Genomic DNA, 10533 nt, shown 5'->3' on the forward strand with positions numbered 1-10533 from the left:
TGCAAGAACCGTCCTGTGTGCATGGGTACACATGTGCAAGAGCTGCTCATGGGCACAGACACACATGGGCAGCAGCTGCCTGGTGGGCCCAGGCACACGCGTGTGTGAGTTGCTGATCTCATGGACCGGTCTCCCCATCCCCGGGCCCCACAGGGTGCCGGTACCGGTGGTTGCGGATGCCGATGATGAGGTGGGTGCAGGGGGCAACCAGTGCTGCTGGTGCCAGTACTGGGGCGGTGCCAGGTTGGGGTGGGGATTAGCAGGGAGCCGGATTGGGCCGGAGCTGCCGGTCCCAGGGGCGGTGCCGATGGATGCCAGAGGTGTTGGTCGGTGCTGGTGCCGGGGATGCTGTTGCCGGGGAAGCTGATCCCAGATGCCCGGGCAGTGTTAGTCCCGGTGCCGGTAGATATTCACGGTACCGGCTCGGTATCGGACTGGGAGAGGTACCGGGGAGTTGCCAGGGATATCGGTCCCGGTGGTGGATGTTGGCGGTACCAGGGGGTGCCGGACTGGGGCGTGGCTGCTGGTTCCGGTCCTGGTGCCGCTGGATGCCGACGGTACCGGCCGGTGGGAAGTTACCGGTCTCGGTCCCGGTGCCGGTCTCGATGCCGGTGCCGGTGGGTACCGGTGCCGCCCGCCAAGGGTTAATGGCAGTCGGTGAAGTTGCCGGGCGGCGGCGCGGCGGGATTGGCCCGAAGTTGTCGGGGCGGGCCGGGCCGTGCCGAGCCCCGCCGGGCCGCCCCGCCCGCGGCCCCCCGCCGCCCCCCGCCGCCGGCGGAGCCATGCGCCCCGCGCCGCTGCTCGGGCTCCTGCTCTGGGCGCCGCTGCTCTGGGCGCCGCCGGTGCGCGGCTTCCGCCACGGCGTCCACTGGAACGGCAGCAACCCCAGGTACCGCCGCCGCCCCCGCCGGCCCCGCCGCCTTTGTACGCCCGGGGCCGCCGAGCCCGGGGCCCCACCGAGCCCCGGGCCCCACCGAGCCCCGGGCCCGCGCCACCGCGACGGGACGGGATGGGACGGGACGGGATGGGACGGGACGGGAGGGGCGGCGGGCGGTGGGCTCCGGGGGGGGCGGGGCTGTCGGCCACCGGGCGCCCATGGGCGAGACTGAGACGGGGAGCACCTCCCGCTGGGACCGAGCCTCCGGGCATCCCCGACAGCACCGAGCCCCCAGGTAATGCTGAGCAGGCGAACGTCCCCCAGTGTGCCGAGCCCCCGGGCATCCCCACCGGCACCGAGCCCCGGGTGGTAGGTATCTCTCGATGGTACCGAGCCCCGGTGGTATCGAGCCACCGGGCAGCCCTGGGCGTTGTCGAGCGGGTGAGAACCCCTGGGGGTGCTGAGCTCTGAGTAGCACCGAGCCACCGGGCACCCTGGTGGTACCGAGCCCCGAACAGTACAGAGCCGGTGAGTGCCACAGCTGGTACCGAGCCCCAGGTGCCTGCGGGGGACACTGAGCCCCTGAGCACCCCCAAGTGACACCGAGTCACTGGGCATCCCTGGGTGCCACCGGCACAGCGAGCACACCTGGGTGGTGCTCAGCACCAGGCACTGCTGGTGGCACTGAGCCCCGGGTGGCATCCAGCTCGTGAGTGTCCCTCAGTGACACCAAGCGCTGGGTGTTCCCACACCAGTGGGCAGCCCTGGTTGTCCTCAAGCCAGTGGGCATTCTTGCTGGCACCAAGCCCCTGGTGGCACCAAGCTGGTGGGCAGTCTCGGTGCTGCCAATTTCCCAGTGGCACCCACCTGTGCTGAGCCTGAATGCCCTTGTAGCACTGAAGTCGGGGCATCCTCTGGTGGCATCAAGCTGGTGGGTGGCACTCTCAGGGCTGTGGGTTTCCATGGCAGGTGTCCCCTCTGGTGGGGGCCACTCCAGCGCACACCCTGCATTGGTGCTGCCTGTGAGCTTTGCCGTCACCAGCAGGCCAGGGTCTGGCTCCATCCCACGTCCCAACCTCCTCCATTTTAGGTATTTCCCAGCTTGGGGCTTCTCAGGGAGCAGGGGGCAGGGTCAGGATCCTGGGGCCTCCCCCATGGAGGTCCTGTGCTCTGGGCCTGCTGTACTGGGGCAGAGTGGCACATGATGGGCAGGGCTGGGGGTACAGATGCTGCCTTGCTACCATCCTGTGGATGGGAGAGGTGGGACCCCACCACCCACGGATGCCCCAGGAAGAGGGACGCTGTGTGCCCCTCTGCTGGGTCAGGCAGAGCCCCGTCCCCCCAGCCCTTGGTCCTGCCCAGGCCCGTCCAAGCCGGCGTCGCCCGTGGGATGCTCTGAGTCAGCAGGAGTCTGTGCTCCATCCTGCCCTCGGGGAGCCCCCAGCCTGAGTGGGGTGTCAGGGGTTCAAACCCCCTCCTTGAGTGCTGCCGTCCCAGTGATGAATGTTCTGGTCTCTGCTGAGACTCTGCACCGTCTGTGAACACCGGCTGTACCAGGGCCAGCGTGGGGGGCTGAGATCTGCCTGCCAGCCCCTCTTTTCCATCGCCCGTCCCAGACGCTCAGGACCAAGCGTGTGCACACGCATGTGCATGTTCATGTGTGTGCACACGTGTGTGCACGTGTGTGTGCTTGCACAGCTGCTCCACCCTGGCCTGGCCGCACTTGCTGTCGACACAACCGTGAGCTCACGGCATCCCCAACGCTGCGCCAGTTCCTGGGCTGGGCCCCATCCCCTGCCCGCTCCGCCACCGGCGCTCGCCCCGTGCCCCCTGCCCCGGCTGCCACCCCCTGCCAGCACCGTGCCGTGGCGGGAGCGTCCCTCCGCACGGCTCCCCCACCGGCGTGTCATGTCCGATCAGCGGCGAGGCGGGTGCCTGGGGCGAGGGGCTTTGTGCCTGGGCAGCGTGGCTGTACAAACCCCCCCGGCCGCGGTGGCCGAGCCCATTCAGCTCCAGCGGCCTGCGGCTAATCTGAGCTGATGCCTGGCTGCGCGGCTCGGGCGGTGTCCGGCCGGTGGTTTTGGGAAAAGCCCAGCTCCTGCTCCGCTGGGGCAGGAGGCAGCAGGGCACCACTCCCACGGACCCCCGACTTCCCGGCTCGTCCTGCCCGGCAGGTTCCTGCGGGACGACTACTCCATCCAGGTGGCCATCAATGACTACCTGGACATCTACTGCCCGCACTACGAGGGGGCGGTGCCCGCCGGCCGGGCAGAGACCTTCACGCTCTTCATGGTGGACCGGGAGGGTTATCGCGGCTGCTACGAGACCCCCGGCGCCTTCAAGCGCTGGGAGTGCAACCGGCCCCGGGCGCCCTTCGGGCCCGTCCGCTTCTCCGAGAAGATCCAGCGTTTCACCCCCTTCTCACTCGGCTTCGAGTTCCAGCCGGGGGAGACCTACTACTACATCTGTGAGTGCCCTCGGGGTGCCGCGGGGGCTGCACTGGTGTCACGGCACGTTGGGGCACTGGGTGCAGTCCCCTGGGTCAGAACAGATGTCAGGGGTCTTGAGTGCAGCTCCCCAGGGTTGAGTGTCAACAGAGTTTTCATGGAACCGAGTTTAGGGCGAATGGGGGGAGTCAGGGTACATCCAGGATGTCGCTGAGGTTAAGGGGAACACAGGGGTTCTGGATGATGCCAGGGCTGAGGTGCAGGGGGCTCTGGATGTCACAAGGGTGGGCGCACAAGGGGATGGGGATGCAGGTGGTCTCTAGACGCCCTGGGGTGGAGGATTCATGACGGTGTGGGGTGCAGAGGGGTTCTGGATTCCCCTGGAGGGCGGCACAAGTGAGTCGGGGTTAAAGGGGGTTCTGGATTCCCGTGGAGGAGGGCGCAAGGAGATCAGGGTGCATGGGAGGGGTCTGGATGCCCTGTGATGGGGTACATGGGGTGCAGGGGGGGGTGTCTGGATGCCCCGCGGTGGGGGTACGAGGGGTGGGGATGCGCCCGGTTCGGGGTGCAGGGTGGGCTCTGGGTGCTGCGGGGTGGGGGCTCCATCCCCGCGTTCCGCCGGGAGGGGGCGCCCCCGGCCCGCGCTGAGCCGCCGTCGGGGGGTCCCGGGGGGGCCGCTCCGGACGGACCCCGCTGACCCCCCCTGCCCAGCCGTGCCCAGCCCCGAGAGCGCCGGGCGATGCCTGAAGCTGCGCGTCACCGTCTGCTGCCGAGGCACCAGTGAGTCCGGCTGGGGGAGGCTGTGCCCCAAAACTCGGGGGCTCCACCGCCCCCGGGGCATACCAGTCCCCACTGGGGGTACCTGGAGCCTCGGGGGCGACTCCACGTAACCCAGGGGAGCCGATCCCTGACAACGGTGGGGTTTTTTTCAGCGCCAGAGCCGGTGACAGAGGTGCCCAATTCGCAGCCCCGAGGGCGCGGGGGCCCCGAGGGTGAGTACGGGGGAAGGGCTGGGAGGCCGGGGACCGGCTCGCCCTGACCACTGCTTCTGCCCTGGCAGATGTGGTGCCTGCCCGGGGCACCGCGGTCCCATCACAGTCCTGCAGCCCATGCCTGGCGCTCGTGCTCCTGGCCCTGCTCTGGATCTGACCCCGGCGCTGCCCGTGGCGGGGGGATGGGCTCCTCTGCCCCGACGCCGCTTCCAGACTCTTCCTCGCAGCCAACCCCCCCAAGCCCGTGGGGCAGCCCCAGGCCATGACCCGCCTGCTGGACCTCCGCAAAGCCGAGCTGGGGCCGGGAGCTCCGGGCTGGAAGGTGAGGGGCAGCGGGGACTCCGAGGCAGTGGGCGAGCACCTGCCTGCTGCCCTGAAGCATCCCTGGACGGGGCTCTCTCTCTCTCTCTCAGGGCCATCTCTTGCCACCGGCATCAGCGCACATCGGGATCGCCACGAGTCGGCATCGCCGCGCGCTGGGATTGCCACACCCAGGCACTGTCCCACCGGCCACCTGCCCCGGTGCTGGGGTCCCCTCAGCGAACGCCTGCTCTGACCCACGGCTATCACCTCATCTCGTGCCTTTCCCCATGGACCCCGGGCCCTGGGGCCCAGGGACCCCCAACCCCGGAGCGGGGCAGCAGCTCCGATGGCGGCATTGCCGCCGCCGTGTCCTCCTCCAGCGAGGACACACTGATCTGTCTTCTGGGAAGACGCCTTCCTCCGTGCCCTCGGTTTGGTTTTAACCCCTGGTAGTGACTGAGCAATACAGTATTTGCAAGATCGCTGCGCCCCGGGTGTGCGGCCCTCCGCCGTCCCCCTGCCCGTGCCCCCCATCCCTGCACCGGTGCCAGGGCGGCTCCTCCAGGGGGGTCCCTGCCCCTTGCTCCCTGCACTGCCTTTATGGTCAAGGGCTTAATTGCAGCAGTTTGATATTGAGTTGTCAGCTCCTGTCACCAGAGAGCTTTAATTACAGACGAGCTGACAGTAATTAACACCTGGTGGTGGGATGAGCACTGGCACAGGGGGTAAGGGGGCAGTGGACTTGGGGGTCACTCACCCAAGGCCCCCAGCCAGGCACTCTGGTCCTTCTTGCCACCTTTGGGTGTGGTTGAGGTGCCCAGAGAGCTGCCATTCTCTGTCCATCTCTCCATCTGCTATGCACCCCATAATATACACCCCTGAAGTGGGGGCCCGTGGGGGGGCTGCAGGGTTTCCCTCTTCCCGAGTGGGGCACCCAAGCTGCTGTGGAGCCGATCCCATGGCACAAACGGGTCCATGTCAGAGTCATGGCTCTGGCGCAGCCACATGCCCCAGGCTTGCCAACTGGCAGGAGAGCTCCCTGACACTCTTGGTCCCCTACCCCATGAGTGCAGCCCCTCATTTGTCCTCCTGGGGGGCTCAAGAGGCGCCCAACTCCCCCCGGGGGCTGCCCGCAGCAGGGCCCCCCAGCCCCTCGCCGCGCAGGCGTTGCCGGCCGCCTGCCGCAGTGGTGCCGGGCACGTCAGACAGGTTTTATGGCTTCTGGGAGAAAGAAGCTGCTTGGCAAGAGGCTGAGCGAAAGCATCGACCGTGCCGCTCCCCTCCCCCAGCTCTGCTGCCTGCCCTTCCCCCACTGCACCCTGCACCCCATCCTGCACCCCGCCCTGCACCCCAGCCCTGCAGGGAGGGGTACCCCATCCCCACGGGAGACACAGAGGCTGCCTAGTGCAGAGGGGGCCATGTCCTGTGGAATCCTCCCCCCAGGAGGGGGTGAAAACATCTGGGGGATATCGTACCCAAGGACACCCAAGGATGCTGGGTGGGGCATCCCCCAAAATATCCACCTGGGGGGATGCTGCGATGGTGCCTGTAGGACAAGCGTGTGGGGATGTGAGGGGTAATGGTGGCCTGTGGGACTCTGATGCAGAGATGATCGGGGGGTGTAATCTGCGGGTCCCCCATGCAGGGATTCCAGGGGACAGCCATGCCCTGTGGGATCCCCGTGTGGGGATGCTGAGGGACTGTGCTCTTTAGGGCCTCAGTGCAGTGATTCTGGGGTGCTGTGCCCTGTGGGATACCCACGTGGGGATGTTGGGTGGGGGCATCCCCCAAAGGACACCTGTACAAAGATGCTGAGGGACAACTGTGCCCTGCAGGACCCCTGTGCAGGGAGGCTGGAGGGCTGTGCCTTTTGTCAACCCATGCTGGGATGCCAGGGGTCCTGCCCATTGCACCGCCCCTTCCCCAGACCCTCAGGGATTCCCAGACCAGGCCAAGGGGTCTCTGCGGGACCCGTGGGATGGGTGCTAGGTCTGGGCACAGCAGAGCCCTGTCCTTGAGCTGGTGTTGTTTGGTATGCGGGAGTTGCCACCAGCTTCAAATCCCATCGACTTCCAATGAGCAATGCCATCAATAACGGCTAATTGATGGCGCGGCCGCTCCAAATCAGATTCCCCGTCCCCTGAATCCAATTGATGGCTCCGCACCCCGCAGCCGCCGCGGCAGAAATTGAATCTGTTCAAGGAATGAGCTCCATTAGCCCATCCCTTCTGTCTCGCCACCCCCCTGCCTCGGGGCCACCCCTACCCCCCCAGTGCCACCCACACCAGCCAGGATGCTGGGGTGGCATGGGGAGGAGTGTAGGGTGAGGATGTCAGGTGCCCCAGGTGGGTGGGAATTAAACCTTCAGAAACTGGGAAGGAAAAATTTATCACCTGGAATAGCAAGTGGTGGGAAATGGTAATAGGCAGCACTGAGATGGAGAGCAGGATAAAGAGCCATGTCGTGCCAGGGGCTGGGAGCCACAGCAGGCAATGAGAGGGGAACACAGCATGGCCATGCCCACCCCATGCCCTGGCTCACTGTCAGGACAGGGACCATGGATACACCGTGGCACCAGGACGAGCCTGCTGGGCACAGTCCCTTTAGCTCTGTTCTGCTCCCAGCAGCTTTCACTCCTGGCGCCGGACACCTCACCCGGCCACGCTGCCAGAGTCCCCCCCGACCCAGCCCTGCCGTGACAGGGGCTTCAGCGTGCCCCAAACACCCCTCATCACCCCGGCGTGAGGATAAGGTCAGGTTCTGCAGCCCTGCTGGGGTAGCCCCAGGGCACACAGGGGACATGGGGCACGGTGCCCCACCCCGAGGGCTGGAAGGGAGGAGCACGGCCCCCGGGCAGTGGGGCACATCTCTGTCTGTTTCCCATGGGCGAAGGGCAACGGCGGCAGCGCCCACCCGAGAGCTGTCGAGAGCATCCCGGAGATGGGAAATGGCTCCGTGTCACCATGGAAACGGGGCCACTGGCTCGACATGCCGAGGGGACACGTGTGCTGAGGGGACACGCATGCTGAGCCCTGAGGAGCAGGGCACTGGGAATGCCAGACATTGGGCACGATGGACGGGACACCAGGCACTGGCCGCAGGCTCCCCAGGACCGCGGCCAAAGCACAGAGCCCATCACCCGCCTCGGACCAGCTCCCTCGATACCCGGCAGTCATGGGCACTCTGGGGGATGCCCATGGGATCTCTTCGTGTCCCACCCTGGCATGATGCCACCGTGGCCGGGCAGCTCCACACCACCACACCAGCGCCGAGCACAGGGTGCGGGGGCCGGAGCGGCTGTTCCCCGAGCAGCCGCCTGATGATGCGCATCGTCAAGGTTATAATTTAGCAAAACACTCAGCAGGGGCTTGGAGGGAGCTGGCCCGCGCCGCTTAATTAACCGGAGCTGCACGCACCGAGCCCGCTCCTGCCATAGCAATGAGGGTGCGGGCACCGAGCTGGCGCGGCACAGGCGTGCAGGGGCTGTCACACCCCATCCTATCCTATCCCATCCCATCCCATCCCATCCCATCCCATCCCATCCCATCCCATCTCATCCCATCCCATCCCTTCCCATCCCAGGGGGCTGGGCGAGCAGCTGGCCAGGTCCCACACATCACACACTGATGTTTGTGTCCTCTCCAGGGCCCAGAGTGGCAGTCGAAGTAGCGAGGACGTTCACTGGGGTGTGAGACAGCCTGGCACTGGTGGGCATGTATGTGCAGGCACAGATGCTGTCTGTGACACCACCATTCTGGGCCAGGGTGGCTGTCCATGCCTGTGTCCATCTGTCCTGTCATGCCTGTGCCCTTGCATGTGCTGGAGTGCACCCCCAGTGTGATGTAATCCTGCTGGACAATAATCCTGCTGTGTCAGAACAGGGATGGGCAGGAGCTGCCCTTGCTGCCAGCACTGCTTGGACCTGCTGCAAACTGAGGGCCTGCATGGTCCCCGTGCTGGGACAATCTCTGGATCCCTGGAGAGAGTGATTAGGACTGCAATGGATGGGTGCAAATGACACGGGTCACCACCCCAGCACAGTGTCCCTGTCTCCAGGGCAGCCAGACAGTGGGAGCAGAGGCTGGGGTAGGTGCCCACCCAGGGCAGCACCTCCCAAGGGTGCCTGAGTGGATGCTGAGGTGCTCTGTGACAGAGTGTCACCAGGCTCACACCACCTGCACTGCTGTCCAGCGTCTCTGGGCAGGCACGTGTGCCCTGGGAGGATGCTGGAGATGGAGCTCTGGAGTGTCCCACCTATCTGCCCCGTGGATGTGGGGAGCAGGACCCAAGACACTCCAGGGCTCCATCTTCACCATCACCATTTGATCCTCAGGCTGCTAACGAGCTTCCCTGACAAACAGCTCGTTAACCACGGCAGAGCCTGGTGCTGCCTGAGCAGAACCTGGCTCCACTGGGCACAGGGCTGGTGTTCCTTGCTCTGCCACGGGCAACTCCTTAGTCCCAGCCAAGGGACAGGGACAGGACGGGCCAGTCCCAGCCGCTGGCAGGAGCACTGGCTGGTGTGGCCAGCCTGTGGCCAGAGGCAAGTGCAGCACAGGTGGGTCGATGCTCTGAATTATTGAGAACAGGAGCACAAAGTGGCTGTGACAGCAACACCCTGCATGGGGGGCATGGGACCCCTCACAGGCAGGCATGGGACCCCACATTGCCCAGATGGAGCAACGGGACACTGCCAGGCTGCAGGGACACTGTGCCCATCCAGGGTCCTCTGCCAGCCCCTAGGGTGGTGGGTGCCAGCAGCACAGGTCACGTCACACCTGCCAGCACCTCTTGGCGCTCTCCTGGCTATCCCAGGTAGTACCACCAGCACCTCCTGCTCCATCCCCTGTCCAGCACCCCGCTCCCAGCACCACAGCATCACCTGGCCAGAAGCACAGTACTGGGGCAACTGCAGCCAGTGGAGGGAACCCCCATTTTCGCTGTGCCCCCAGCCCCTCTCATCAGCCATTTCCAAGCAATGCATTATTGAAGCCCCCCCCTTGCCATCGCTCACGGCCGGCGTGACGGCAGGCGCCGCATCAGCCCTGATGAATATTTCAGGCCCTGAAATCTCCTGCGCCTGCACACTTAGCCCCAGTCCCTCCCCAGCTTATTGGCTCCTTTGTTTCCCTGCACTTCTGCCCAGCACCAAGGGCACAGCACGGCAAGGGAACTGTGTGACCCTGCCCTTCTCCCTGGGGACAGTCACCTGTGGCCGTGGCCCCTGCCTGGAATGGGGATGGGCTGTTCCCAAGGGGCAGGTGAGCAATGCTGGTGTCCCACCTCCAGGGCACAGCCAGAATATCCCCACACTGCCAAGCTCAGTGCCAGCTGGAGGTTCCTAGGATGGCTCCTGTGTTTCTTAGGACAGCTGTGCCCATCCCCAGCCCTCATTTGGGCCTGAGGGACTGCAGGTGCCTTGGCACCATCACCTGCGGAGTCAGGGCAGAATAGGGACAACCTAGAGCACAGCACATTGTGGATCTGTCCCTGGAACCCCCAGCCTGGCACCTCCCAGTTCACTGCCACCTCTGCCAGTGCTCCCAGATGCTGACTGTGGCATGATCTATGTATGGTGGGAGCAGGATAGCAACACTACTTGTCCCTCCTTCATCAGATTAATGTCACAAACACTTTACAGGGGACACCAGAGTGGCATGGTCTTGATGAGCAGAGCATGATGCAGGGCCAGTGGAGAGCAGATGCTGGGGCTGGCAGCCACAAACCCATATCTGTGTCCTTGACCCTTCCCCAGGAAGCTGTGGCTGCAGTGGGGCCATGTGCCAGACCCCGCCGTGCCCACCCTACCCAAGCTTCCCACCTGGCATGGCCTTCACACTCTCTAGCATATCCATGCCATGGTCATGTCAGAGCAGCAGGGGCTGGGAGCGAGGCCGGGGCTGCCACCGGCGGA

The 10533-nt window shown here is 65.6% G+C and overlaps 1 protein-coding gene across 2 annotated transcripts; it reads left to right on the forward strand.

Annotated features, from left to right (window-relative positions):
• Nucleotides 1–782: 782 nt before the first annotated feature.
• Nucleotides 783–5101, forward strand: EFNA4 (ephrin A4). Of its 2 annotated transcripts, none has more exons than XM_014889317.2 (5): nucleotides 783–889; nucleotides 3052–3344; nucleotides 4036–4104; nucleotides 4257–4316; nucleotides 4385–4594. In XM_014889317.2, exons 1-5 carry the CDS (start codon nucleotides 783–785, stop codon nucleotides 4471–4473), a joined length of 618 nt encoding a protein of 205 aa, XP_014744803.1. In that variant the 3' UTR covers nucleotides 4474–4594. The 2 variants fall into 2 exon arrangements, with proteins under 2 accessions (XP_014744803.1, XP_088037099.1); XM_088180973.1 differs by lacking the exon at nucleotides 783–889 and adding an exon at nucleotides 4730–5101 and having other exon boundaries at nucleotides 3213–3344; nucleotides 4385–4638.
• The last annotated feature ends 5432 nt before the right edge of the window (nucleotides 5102–10533 follow it).

This window comes from Sturnus vulgaris, chromosome 31 (assembly GCF_052056855.1).
Source record: "Sturnus vulgaris isolate bStuVul1 chromosome 31, bStuVul1.hap1, whole genome shotgun sequence".
Taxonomy (NCBI): Eukaryota; Metazoa; Chordata; class Aves; order Passeriformes; family Sturnidae; genus Sturnus; species Sturnus vulgaris.